The sequence below is a fragment of the Pelophylax lessonae genome, assembly GCF_965119305.1.
Source record: "Pelophylax lessonae genome assembly, chromosome: 7".
In the NCBI taxonomy this organism is placed as follows: domain Eukaryota; kingdom Metazoa; phylum Chordata; class Amphibia; order Anura; family Ranidae; genus Pelophylax; species Pelophylax lessonae.
Window position 1 is genome coordinate 59,619,527 of NC_138774.1, and position 14,424 is coordinate 59,633,950.

General features: G+C 39.3%; 1 protein-coding gene across 1 annotated transcript in view; it reads right to left on the reverse strand.

Annotated features, from left to right (window-relative positions):
- Positions 1 to 14,304, reverse strand: part of LOC309560913 (uncharacterized protein) — a 60,979-nt gene extending 46,675 nt beyond the window's left edge. Inside the window, exons 1-2 of the mRNA XM_082264603.1 lie at positions 14,082 to 14,304; positions 13,102 to 13,157 (exon numbers count right to left, since the gene is read on the reverse strand). Of these exons, the coding sequence (XP_082120729.1) occupies positions 13,102 to 13,147 (46 nt within the window). The 5' untranslated portion in view covers positions 13,148 to 13,157; positions 14,082 to 14,304. The remainder of the gene's footprint in view (positions 1 to 13,101; positions 13,158 to 14,081) is intronic.
- Between the last annotated feature and the right edge of the window lie 120 nt (positions 14,305 to 14,424).

Genomic DNA, 14,424 nt, shown 5'->3' on the forward strand with positions numbered 1-14,424 from the left:
ATTTTTTTTTTTAAAACTGGGGCTGGGGTGGCAGCTGCTGAGCCAAATTTGCAAACTATTCGTGGCATGGCTGTCAGCTGCAGTGGCATGACCCCTGTAGTATCCCATCACCCCCTCCCCCCCCCCCCCAATACCGTGGCCCCACACTTTGAGAAACTTTGTTATAAAATGAACACACTTCCTGTGTGGTGGTATAATATCTAAAGCGAAAAATAAAATAAATAAAAAAAGCCAAAAGAAAAGATGCTTGCAGTATAAGAGCCGTTATGCTTTGCTGTCTTCTAGAGCTCCAGCAGCTGCAAGATCCCCAGCATCCAGCATATTTTCCCGGTGTGTGTGACACCTGCTCCTCTGTTGCTTGCTTTGGTTTCATCTATTGAACCCTTCACACTTCAGGAAACAGTCCTAGAACAGTGAGGGATATTGAAAACTCTTCAGTCACCAGAGCTCTTGACGCAAGCATATCTAAAACTATATGGATTGTAACGGAACCGATGTCCCAGACTGCAGGAAGCATCCCACCGCTGCCACCAATGTAACGGAACCGCCGACCCACACTGTACTTGTGGTCTTCCGTCAGGATACAGCTTCCTTGCAGTCATGAACATACTGTAGATATCAAATCCTAGCCACCCCCATACAAAGCTAGCCAACAACTTAGCTTGTACTGGAATCTCTCTTTATTGAACAGTCACACAGAATTTATATACAGCATGGACATCCCCCTCCTGATCATATTACCACACACAGGTCAGGGGTTACCTGATTACATTATTATATGCAGATGAAATTGCATACAGAATTAACCTGAACTAATTGTCTAGTTGTCTGGACAGAATACACATTCCTTCCTCATTACGCAAACAATAGGGAGAGCCTGTCTGACATTGAAGTACAATAGACATTAGCATAAGTGTAAATACAGACCCCATTTGAAGCAATCCAAACCATTAAGTATCTGTCTTTCACTCCCAGTGACTGTGAGTACCGTCACATAGATGATATGGACTCTATAGACCATTTTTTTATTTATATAAGGTGATCATATCCCCCCCCCCCCCCCCCCTTGTCGTCTCTTCTCAGGGAGAGTAAATTCTGTTTTGGTTAAAGTGTATCCAAAACCAAAAATGAAAGATATTGTGCCTTACCAGTCTTTAGTTGTAGTGGCTGCATTACTTTTTTCCTATTAGACTTTTTTCTTTTATTTCCCCCTGGTGATCCTGACTATGACACACTTTCTGCTCAGGCGTGACACGGCTTTTTTGTCATTGCACTGAATCTACTACCTATCCTACACACCCCCACCCTTAAACACATACCTGAATCCTGTCAGCGCTCCAGCGCTGTCCCGACTGCAGAACCCCTCCCCTTATTCCCTGGTCTCACAGGAGAAACTGAGAGCAGGAGGAGCCATAGGCTGCTACTAGTCATACTCCTGTAAGGAGGGAGCGGGTGCGAGGCTCATGGGTGCCTCCATAGCACCTGGCATTCAAGTAAGCACCCAATGAAGGAGGATTATTTTAGTATCACTTTAACTTCCTAACAGTTGTTAATAAAAAAATATTTAAAAAAGTAAACAAGCAAAAAAAAAAAAAAAAATGTTTCCAATTTTGATTACTGAGGTGTTGGAGACTTCAATAATGCCTAGTGCATCTTATGACTGAAGGTCTACTTTAACCACTTCCGGACCACCTGCCGCGGTCTTTTTACTGCGGCAGTGCGGCACTCCTGCGCGAACCGACGTAGACCTACATCAGTCACGCGCAGGCAGCTAGGGGGCAATCCCGCCCCCCCACTCGGCAGCAGGGAAGCTAAAGGAGAAGAACAGTCAGCTGTTGTAAACACAGCTGACCGTTCTTCTCCCTGGAGTAATCACAGAGCCCCTGTAATCCTTCTATATAGGATCACAGGTCTCTATGATCATTTCACAAGCCACGCCCCCCAGATTTAGAATCACTCCCCTAGGCTCACATTTAACCCCTTGATCACCCACAATGTTAACCCCTTCCCTGCCAATGTCATTATTACAGTAACAGTACATATTTTTAGCACTGATTAATGTAGTAATTTCACTGGTACCCCCAAAAGTGTCAAAAATGTCAGTTAGGGGTCCGATCTGTCCGCCGCAATGTCGCAGTCCCGCTAAAAATCGCAGATCGCCGCTATTACTAGTAAAAAAAAATAAAACAATAAAAATGACATAAATCTTTCCCGTTGTTAGCAGATGGGATAGCTTTTGCGCAAACCAATCAAAATATGCTTATTGCAATTTTTTTTTACCAAAAATATTTAGCAGAAAACAAATTGGCCTAAAATGTTAAAAATTTTAAATTTTTTTGGGGGAATGTTATATAGCAGAATGTGAAAAATATTGTTTTTTTTTTTGTTTATAGTGCAAAAAATAAAAATCGCAGAGGTGATCAAATACCACCAAAAGAAAGCTCTATTTGTGGGAAAAAAAGGACATCAATTTTATTTAGGTACAGCCTCGCACAACCGCGCAATTGTCCGTTAAAATAACGCAGTGCCAAATCGCAAAATAGGGCCTGGTCATTAAGGGGGAAAATCTTCCGGTCCAGAAGTGGTTAATAGGTGGCCAACTCATACATTTGCAATGTAAATGAAAGCAGTAAGGCACAACCATTAGGCAGCAATGCAAAGAAGGAAGCAGAGCCTGCTTATAAAATGAGAATAGCTGAGTGCACCCTAACTCTCTTTTTTTAACAGAAACTAAGATGGCTTTTTTTACATCTAAAAGAAATATTGCTGAAAAGACTATAAGTTCTATTGAAGACTAACCATAGATATAATAAAATATCTCTCTGTAGACACTCCGGATCGATTTGGTGGAATATGCTCTGATCTCCACTTAAACTAAAAATAAAACGTCTCTATGGATCTGTGCCCTAGGTGTGATAGGGGTCCGGCAGACTTTATTCATATGCTGTGTAGGTGCCCAAAACTCCACTGGTACTGGTGAGATGTCATATCTCCTATATCCTCTATTTACCAAAACTGTGTCTTCTTAATATGTTTGATGACCCCCTTGTGCCTACTGAGGCAGTATATTCTATTACTAGACTGCTTTACATGGTACGGAAATGAGTTGCCCATAAATGGATGTCCCCTAGTCCTCCCTCACTTATGGAGAGGAAAAGTCAAGGTAATACTGTCATTTCTTCAGGAATTGTATTACATAAATGATAAACTCTAGAACCCTAGCTAGCCATACCTGGCCTAGCTCCATTTCATTTGATTTCAGTTTACTCACTCTGTGAATGTTCCAACCATGTACTTAAAGTGTAAGTCCACCCTAACTCTAATATTCCTGCATCTATAGACCTCCACAATCTAACTCTATCTAGCACTGTAAAGCGCTGGGCCTCGTGGTTGTTTTCCTCCATTGGGAGATTGGGCGCGAACCATGTCATTCCATCCTTCATCCCTGCAGAGACTGGACAATTCGCATACGATTTAAAATGTATGGCTTTAGTTTTTTGACTCATCTATGTCATGTGAGTAACCATTTGTATGATCAAGGTCTATCATTGATGGATTTGATGAATATGGTCATTGTATAAATCTGTGCTTGTGTCTTACCTAGTCTCTCTTTTTTCCACTAGTGGTACTCTGTTTGTCACAAATGTATGTAACAACACGCCCGAAGATGGATAATTTTCCAGAACAGCGTCGGGTGTAATTACCACTTGTTGTACCTACTATACTGTTACATTGTACCTAGTTACCATATGATGTGGTCAATTTAGGAATAGCCTCCCATGTCTGTTTCATATGTATGTATTATGTATTATGTCTTTTTTTTCTTTTTTACTCTTTCTTGAATAAAATTAAATTTTTTACATAAAAAACCCTTTTTTTCTTCAGTGCTTAACAGCAGTACATTATTTTTGGAAGACCTTTAACCACGCTAGCGGTAACCCCGAGCTTGACTTGGCTCGGGGTGAATGTGCAGACAGCGCAGCGGAGTGTCTTACCTTATCCTGGCGATCCAGCGATGAGCTCTCATTGCTGTGACCGCCAGCCGAGATCTCCGCCACTCGTCTGTCGGTAGGAGGACTTCCTGATTCCGTTCCCTGCAGCAGCAATGCTGCATGGGAGCGGAACTGGGAGTAAGAATCAAAGTAACACAAAACGCTAACATATAAAAAGGAGGTGATACAGTGTAATCTTAGAGGATTACACTGTATCACTTTGGTAAAAGTCACAGTGCCCTCTCAGTGCCCCCTTGCCATTGTCGTTTGCGTGAAATAAAATAATTTGAAAATGGCATCAAAAAAGCGATGTCCCGCATATGCGCTTTTGGATGAGATGAGCGACTGCGACAGCGACAGCGGCAGCGACACGGAGTGACAGTGAGTCGTGCAGAGATTTATCATCTGACTCTGACACCGACACTGATCGAGAAAGTGATGCCGATGATCCCGCATCTGACCTAAGTGATGTGCGCACTTGGTGCCCTTTAGACAGCAATGCGGACCAGGCAGCGCCCCCGAGATTCCGTTTCACTGGATCTCCTGGGATGAAGGTTGATGTGGAGAGTGACAACCCCCTGGCGTACCTCAAGTTATTTCTAACGGAGGAGGTAATTCTAAAAATAGTCGCTGAAACCAACTGCTACCATGAGCAGCAGTCCGCTACGCTGCGCGCCAAATTTTCCCGATCCAGAAAATGGGAACCGGTCAGTAGAGAGGACATCTGGAAGTTTCTAGGACTCATCATCCTTCAGGGGGTGGTGGGGAAACCGCTCCAGAAATGGTATTGGACCACGAATAAGATGCTGGCCACTCCATTTTTTGGCACAGTGATGTCCGAGTACCGTTTTTCTCTGATCATGAAAAATTTGCATTTTTCCAACAACGAGGAGTTTGATGAGGCCACGCATCCTGCGCCCAAACTCAAAAAAAATCTGGGAGGTGTGCCAAATGATTGTCACCAACTTCCAGCGGACCTATGTGCCAGACAGGGATGTCAGTGTGGACGAAAGTCTGGTGGCCTACAAGGGACGCCTGAGCTGGATCCAATATATTGCATCCAAAAGAGCGCGGTTCGGGATCAAATTTTACATGCTCTGTGAGTCGTCCACAGGATATATATGGAATGCTGTAATTTACACCGGGAAAGGTACAAAATTCAATCCCAAGTACAGCAGCTATGGGATGGCCACATCCTCTGTCCTTTCACTGCTGGACCCCCTTTTGAACCAGGGATATTGCGTGACAACAGATAACTTTTATACCTCTCCAGAACTTTATGAAGTTTTGCTCCTAAACAAAACTGATGGGTATGGTACTGTTAGGCCAAACCGGCGGGACATGCCATCAATGTTTAGCAGGAAAAAGCTAAAAAAAGGAGAGATGGTTGCCTTTCAAAAGGGTAAAATGATGGCAATGCAGTGGCGAGACAAAAAGGACGTGTGTCTCATGAGCACCGTGCACAACACCTCCACTGCCATGGTCCGCACAAAACAGGGAGCAGATATGCTGAAGCCGCAAGTCGTGATCGACTACAATCACACGATGGGAGGTGTCGACCGAGCCGATCAGGCAATGACATTTTACCCGGTGATGCGGAAGCAACAAAAAAAATACTACAAAAAGATTTTTAGGCATCTCCTTGAACAGTGCCTTTGGAACGCCTATATCCTTTACAAAGCCAACACTGCCATACCCCTTGTTTATTCAGACTTTATCTGGAAGGTGGCTAAGCAGATTTTCGTCAACCACCCGGCACCATCATCAGTATCTGCTAACAGACCCGGACGACGTGCTGTTGACGTTGGCAATCCAGAACGCATGACAGGCCGTCATTTTGTGGACTTTGTACCGCCCACCCCAAAAAAGTTGGCGCCTACCAGGATGTGCGTCGTCTGCTGTTCTAAGAAGGATGGCAATGGAAGAAAAGTCCGAAAGGAAACAAGGTACTATTGTCCAGATTGCAATGTCGGACTTTGTCTAGTGCCATGCTTCAAACTTTTTCACACTCAGGATGTGTATTGAATTTCTTTGACAAATTTCATTATTTTTCATTGTCTTATTGAATAAAATTCTATTATTGATTGGATTATAATTCATGTGTCTGTGTTTCAAATTCATTACATCTGGGATGTCTACTAGAGTCTTGTTTTGGTAAGTTTTAAGTCAGTAATTACTAAGAATTGTAGGCCTTTAATACATAACGCCAAATTTCCATGGAAAGAATTGTACCGCTTTTGGTACAGAATTCCTGGCAGAATCATACCGCCAGGGAGGTTCTAGTTCGGATTTTAGTTTTAGGGTGGACTTATCCTTTAAAGCCTCAATATTCAGGGGAGGGAGTATTATTCTACAAGCCATATACTGTAGAACAAAACTCAGGTCAACTTGTGCAAGTTTAGGTTACAATGCATCAGGGTTACCAACCTCCTGCTGCATTTATTACTAACAAAACATGTCAAATTTACTGACGGAGCACATTTTTTACTGACAACCTGAAAAATGACAACGACTCCTATTGAAAACTAACACAATCAATATTTAAACAGTATAAACAAGATATGGAAATACCGATAACAGCCATAACAAGTAATTCGCCTGATTTACAAATTATCAGCCTCTGATATTTATTGACAGTTGTAAAAAAATCACAGATTTTTACAAACTGTCCGTACATTTACTGATGGTTGGCAACTCTGCAATGTACAGGTACATGTTTATAGAGTGTAAGCTCTTATTTGGAAAAACAGTGAATTTTTCATTATGGATTGAAATGTATGGAATTTCAACTACACCCTGTCTATTGTCTAATGCAAGGGTGTCCAACCTTACTTAATAGTATTTATTTTTTGTATTTTTTTTGTATACAGTATCTCACAAAAGTAAGTACACCCCTCACATTTTTGTAAATATTTTATTATATCTTTTCATGTGACAACACTGAAGAAATGACACTTTGCTACAATGTAAAGTAGTGAGTGTACAGCTTTTATAACAGTGTAAATTTGCTGTCCCCTCAAAATAACTCAACAAACAGCCATTAATGTCTAAACTGCTGGCAACAAAAGTGAGTACACCCCTAAGTGAAAATGTCAAAATTGGGACCAAAGTGTCAATATTTTGTGTGGCCACTATTATTTTCCAGCACTGCCTTAACCCTCTTGAGCATGGAGTTCACCAGAGCTTCACAGGTTGCCACTGGAGTCCTCTTCCACTCCTCCATGACGACATCACAGAGCTGGTGGATGTTAGAGACCTTATGCTCCTCCACCTTCTGTTTGAGGATGCCCCACAGATGCTCCATTTTTGCGGGACTGCAACATTGCTGCGGACAGATCGGACCCCTAACTGACATTTTTGACACTTTTGGTGGTACCAGTGACATTACTACAGTAATCAGTGCTAAAAATATGCACTGTTAGGCTTCATGTACACGGGACATTTTAAAAAGTCCCTTGAACGCTGGAATTTAAAGGACGTTTAAAACGTCCGTTGTGTTGCGTTTGCAGACGCGTTTAGCGGGTGTTTAGCGTGAGTTTGCGCTCAGAACCGTTTCTAGAGGTCAAAAAATCATTCCCCTTCAAAATGGAAAAACGCGAGCGCTAAACATTGCTGATCGCGTTCGGTCGCGTTTTTGCGTTTGAAACGCCGGTATCGTGTGTACGGGGCTTTAGTCAACAGTAAGTGGCTTCAAGCATGCTTGGGACAAACATATATCTATACTCAGACAAAAAAAGTTAACAAAAAAAAACATTTTCAAAAATGGCCAGACTCAATGGACTATTTGGTATTTTTTCTTGCGTCACTTTTATATGTTTTTAAATTGAAGGCCCCAAAAATTAATTCTAGTACTTAATTCATAATTCTGATCCACATGTTGCAAATCTCCAGTCTATGCCTTGAAACATTCAAGGTAAAAAGCAATTTTTACAAACTACAAAATTTGATTTTAGAAGTTTGCACATTTTAACCCAACATTAAATTACCACTGACCGCTCACTGACCACTCTCTGACCACTTACAGGAAGTCTCCTTTCTTTGTTGTTTAGTCTCTGTTTTAACATTTTGCTGTCTCCTTCTCAGTCATGTTAACGTAAGGAGTTGAAATTACATTTCATATGTAAGGGGACTATAGCACTTGTAACAACACAGTTGAGTGCTGTTAAGTATTGCACTTCATACTTTTTTTATCTGCACTAATAACAATTAATTCTTCAGGACAAGCTTTCTGTGGTTTATTTCCAAGCATCTTGTTCTGAAAAATTAACTGACAGTTACTTAACTGACAGTTTTACTTATAGTACTCAATGTATATTTGTATTTCCTCTCTCCCCCCCCCCCCCCCCCACTTTTTGGACCATCTGGCGTTTACCCGCCTCAGCCCCGGATCAGGCGTATACCCACACAGTGCAACCAGCGACGGGAGATGATGCGATTTTTTTCGGCGACTTTTTGTGTTTTTAATATGTAAGTATCAGAATCTCAGATTTTTGAAAACTTTTGAGGGACTTTATTGGTGTGTTTCCTTATCCTTATGTGATTTGTTGAATTCAAACTAGTCCTTATTTACAGAAAATGTACACCAAGCTCCTGAAGAGTGGATGTTAATCCCACGAAACGCATAGAGAAATTAAATATGAAATATGAAGATTTATCAGGATATGGATTATGTATTACCTATGAAAGAGCCCTTGAGCCACTGGATGTATCCCTGCTATGTATTTGATGATATATATATAAGCCGTTGTATGATATTCTTATCTGCTATTATATATCTATTTATTATGGTTATATGCCTAGCAATACAATTCCTTTATTATCTTTTATATGTCCATACCTGGATTGTCTGTATTTGTACTATGTAGATTTTATTTATTTTATTTATGGACTATTGCTGCAGGATTTATTTTTACCGTGCAGCAAAAAAATAAAGGAATATATTGAAACTACTTTATTTCCATTTGGAGATTTGTAACAGCAACCTACCTCTTTAAAGTCCCGCTATCCCCATGCCCCCTTTTTGCATACAATATTAGGGATGGAAATGGTTGCTGTGATGCTTCAGATCATTTCCTTTTTATTTTTTACACATCTAATAAAAATTATTGGAAAATAAAATACAATATACAACAAGATTGCAACAATAAAGTACACTCAATGATTGGGCAGAATATAGACCATTTTACAATCATCTGAGGTATCAGTAATAGTATACTAGAGAAAAAGGTGGAGGGGTTGTCTCAAAGAGAATAAGTCTCAGGAACGATGAAAAATTGTGCGCAAAACCACCTCTGTGGACAAAACAAAAAGAAAAAAAAAATGGAGGGGGGGGGGCAGATATCACAATAGTCCTCCAAAGGAAAAGCCCAAGGATGAATAGAGTGTATTCAATATATAAAAAAAAACTATAGTGGTCCGTCCGTGAAGATTTAGTTCAAAATCTGCCAGCATATAATTAGAGATCCAAGGTTCCAATATTTTTAGAATTGTGAGAATCTCTTATCATCCAATGTGGCTACCATCTTATCATATGTCATATATAGGTTTATATGAGCATTCAGTTCTAAAAAGCGAATGGTCAATTTTTTTTCCAGCCACTTGAGATGGCTTGTTTAGCTGTTAGCTGCAGTAAAAATAAAGGAGATCAAGCAAGATTCTTAACTAGAACAGTCATCCCGTTTTCTACCTAACAAAGCCTCTAATGGGTGCTTCTGTAGGGATGTAGCTAAACCATTTAAAATTAGTTGATATGTACAGGACTAAAAACAATGGCTCTTGGGACAATCCTACCAGAGATGTCTAAACATTCCGGGTTCTAAACAGCCCCTAAAACAAACATAAGGGTATCCCAGAATCGTGTGGGGTAATCATTAAGGTACCACATAATTACATAGTTAGTCAGGCTGAAAAAAGACACAAGTCCATCTGGCTCAACCAATAGAAAACAGTAAACATACCAACGCATAAGCACTTTACAGTAGCTGGGACATTATAGTATAACTAAAGGTAAAACTTTTTGTTCATTTTGGATAGAGTGGAGAAGGATTAGAACCCCTGTCAGTTTTTATTGCTGTCAGTGCCCCCGTCAGAGAGATTCACCCTCTCTTTTTTTCCTGTTTACTGTTATCATCAAAAGTGAAAGTTATCTTGTCCCCAGAGCAGTAATTGGGGGGGGGGGGGATCTTCTGATGGGGACATTAGTTCTGGTGACAACCAATTATTCTCTCACTTTGGAGGGATTTTTTCCTGTTTTGGCTAAGAGACAGGAAGTGAGGAGAAATCTTCGCAATGGGACACACATGGCAAAAAAAAAAAAAAAAAAAAGATTTGCCAGGAGTTATACTCATCCCTTACTCTATCCAAAATGAAAACACATTTTTGCTTTTAGTTCTACCATAATTGAGCTCTTATACCTATTAACCCATATATCTTGCCAAAGTCCCAAGGTCAGAGACCCAACTAGACACATAATCAGGTTGTGAAGGAAAAGCAGGACATTAGTAGCAGTGGGTGAATAGTGGAGATAATTCCCGGGGCATGGGGGTTTGTATAACAAAAGTATTTAAATGTAGTAAACTGTAACAGGGTATCAGAGTAGCGAAGCGGGGAAGATATTTCAGGGTTGATTTACTAAAATTGGAGAATGCAAAATCTGGTGCAACTCTCCATAGAAACCAATCAGCTTTTAGGTTTTTTTTATCAAAGCTTAACTGAACAAGCTGAAGTTAGAAGCTGATTGCCTACCATGCACAGTTGCACCAGATTTTGTACTCTCCAGTTTTAATAAATAAACCCCATAACATTTAATTTACTTATCGAAAAATCTCTTTAGGTGGTATAATATGCAATTCTTTAAGGGATTTAAAATACTTTATTTCAAAAGGGCAAAGGAGATTGAACAGGGGAGCCAATTTATGTGCCCAACCGCCTAGAAAATCTTTTGAGAAAATCCCAACCAGGAGAAAAAATCAATGTACTTTTCTTGAAGCCATTCAGGATATTTTTTTTTTTAAAAATGCCTGATGCTTTTAAAATCGTCTAAAGCTTTTACAAGCTTTTAGGAGCTTGTACAGACGTCAAGCTCTTGGGCGTTAATTCATTTCATTGGCTATAATTTATTCTGGCCATTGAAATTAATTCCTGCTCAAGCACAAGCATTTAGGTGCATTTAGCAGCTTTTAGTAGCATCAAGAATTTTTTCTGCCGAAACTCTGCTGCTCCTGGACGCATAAGCAGTGGGTTTTTTCCTGCCTCTAAATGCTTCCAAAATCTCCTGCCTCTAAACAGTGCTAAAAGCCTATGTGCACATGAACACATAGGCTAACATGGAGGGGCATTTAGAGGCATAAAAAAAATGTCTGATGCCCTTAGGAGCAGCCGTAAAAAAATGTCCATTGTGCATGAGGCCTCACACAGTGCACTTACGACGTAAAAAATCAGACAACCATTTGGGACAGGGACATGCACCTCAGCTAACAAAGCAATCAGACTAATACCCTGGGTCCAAAGGAGTCTTAGGGTTTCTATGGGATCAGGAGTTCTGATTTTCTAATCTGTATGCTTTTTCAGGTCATTGAGAAACTATTGAAGCCAAGGGCAATGAGCGAATAAGTTTCTCCAAATGAAGGTCAGCAATGGCAGCCTCTATTTTTTTCTAAGTACCGGTTCCCCTAAAAAGATGAATTGCTGTAAGCAGCAGCCTGTCCGTAATGCCCACATTATCTAATTTAGTGGTACAGTGTTACTGGCATTTTATTTTTCATTATGTGTTAACACTTGCCCATTACCTATGACAGAAGCAATATTTTAGCAAGCTGGAATTTGGGCAAGCTGTGCTACATATGGACATCCATCCTGTGTTGAATGGCCACTAAAATAAAAATATTAAAGCGTATGTAATCCCTAATAATGAACTCTTCTTATTTAGTCCCTTTTGGCCAATTTCATTATGAAAGCATTTTGGTATAGCTGTTTATTAATTGCAAAAAAATGTATAAATCATAAATAACTGTTGGTCTTGCTATAAATCTTGTTAGCTGATAAATTTCTGTGCTGTTTGCCTGTTCTGTATTTTTATCAGTTAAATTGCTTCCAGTTGTCCTTGAGAACTACAGAACCTCCAGTAGTTCCAGGGCCGGAATGTCCCTCTTGGACCACAGGAGTACCATCTCCCTACCCCCTATAGGCACAGCTAGTTCCCTATGGGGTGCCTATGGGAGCGTAGCAGCACTACCATCGACCCTTCCATCCCTCTCTACGAGCACTCCTGATGTTATGCTTTCCTCAGTTTTCAAGTACCGTTAACCATTACTTCAGTTTTCTTTGTACCTTCCTCAAACTTTTGTATTCAGTTCTACATGTTATGCAATTCTGTTCATTTTTCATTGAATGTTCTCCTCTATGCACGTTAATAAAAATTGTTTGAACGAGAGAACTACAGAACCTCGCCAATCTATGGTATGGAGACGAGGACGGGAAGATGTCTCTGTAGTCCTGTCCTAAAGTGAAAACCATGGCTCCCTCCATAGATACAGTGAAGCGAATGAGTGTTGTTAGCCTAGGATAAGAGGTGTGTTACTGGCAGGGTCACCAGGTGAAAAAAAAAGAAACCAAAAGTAGCCATCACATTGGATAGGCTGAAATATAATTCATTTTCATTTTTGTGATTAGCTACACTTTAACACCCCTTTGCCTTTGTGGGTTGAATTTTGACGTTCCAGTTTTCTCTTGCAATCCAAAAATATAAAGGTAGGTAACTGGCTTCTTCCCAGATATGTTTTCACAATGTGTATGTGCGACTGTGGTAAGGACATTAGATTGTGAGCTCTTTCGTGGGAGAGGATCCAAATTAAATGGATAAGTTCTCCTTGTAAAGTGATGCCAAAAAAATCTCAAGGTTATATACTGGAGTAAATTAAATAAAAATGCATCAGAGAATAATCCAGTGGGGCACATATTCAAATGTATTTAAAAAAAATCAACGCATTTTTTCATGGACTTACAGATACGTAACCTTAATCAACCTTAATTTTTTTATGGAGGGTTGGTAACCTTTATACTCCCTTTAGTCAATGCCAACAGTGTTGAAGTAACAGGTAAAGTCACATACCTGGAAGTAAGGCAACCTGGAGTAGTAGAACACAGCAGAGTGGCATCCTATCAACACTGAAAGCAAGGGAAAAAAAAAACATAAATACACAAACAACTACACGCTGTCAATTTCTGCATATATAAAATTCAGCCAGAATCTTTTAAAAACATAAACCATACAAATATTTATTTCAATTTGACTTTTGATACATTGCTTTCTTTGGTTTTTTTTTTTATTATTTAGTAAAATTTAAGGCCAAATTATGACTAAATAATGTAAACATATTTTTTTACTATTTTTGTTACTAATTATTTTATATTAATATTCACTTGTTCTAAAAATGTATTTAGTGCTGTTGTCTGTACAAAGTACATATCACAGTGCATAATACAGATAATACAATAACTAAACTGATTTCCAAAGTAACATCTGTAAAAAAAAAAAAAAAACACACGATCACCCCATACAAGCTTGTATACTATGTACGAAAATCAAAATATAATTTGGTATCTTAATTTTTCTAGAGGATAGCAATAGCATTTAATCCCGCTGATTATACATCAGCTAACTAATATTTGGAAAAAATAAATAAATAAATAAATAAAAGGTATTAGATAAAGGTATAAAGAAATTAACAAATAGAAAGAAGAAGACGTTCTAATCAAATTTCCTGATCTCAGAAAAATATCTGAACAATATTACAATTAAATAAATATTTCTAAGTAAACTCTTTGTGCAGCTAAAAATTTAAGCTAATCAATAATTCTGTAAACTGGAACTGCTGCATCCACTTAGATCCACATTATTGATTAAGCTAATACAAATAAATATGCATTTAAAATTAAAGAAAATAGTGACAAGTACTTAAAAAACATAATAAAAAAATAAAATAAAGGATGTATAATAGTACTGCTCACACTAATAACAAAATGAATAACCCCAATATTAGGATTACTATATATAAAAGTTGACCAGAAAAAAATAAAGTTTTGGCAAACCTTGCGCTTCTTTAACAGTGTGGTCCACAAACTACTTCTAAATGTAAGAGACTTCTCTATGCCGTAAATAATTTATTAAGCTAACTTGTAGGTCCTTCTATTATATTGAATCTTCACAATTCTCCACTGGAATCCAGGTCACCGACAAGCCACCAAGCCAAGACGTATGTGCTGCACAGATGCAGTAAACAGAGGCGAGAAAATTGGTGGTTGTTTGGGCCGCTGAGAGGATCCCCCATCAAGTATTTACATGTATTGTTATATGTTTAAGATATTTAAACCTCACCACATCCTTCCTAAGGAAGCCGTAAGCTGCCCATATACTTAGCAGACTGGGCCACCC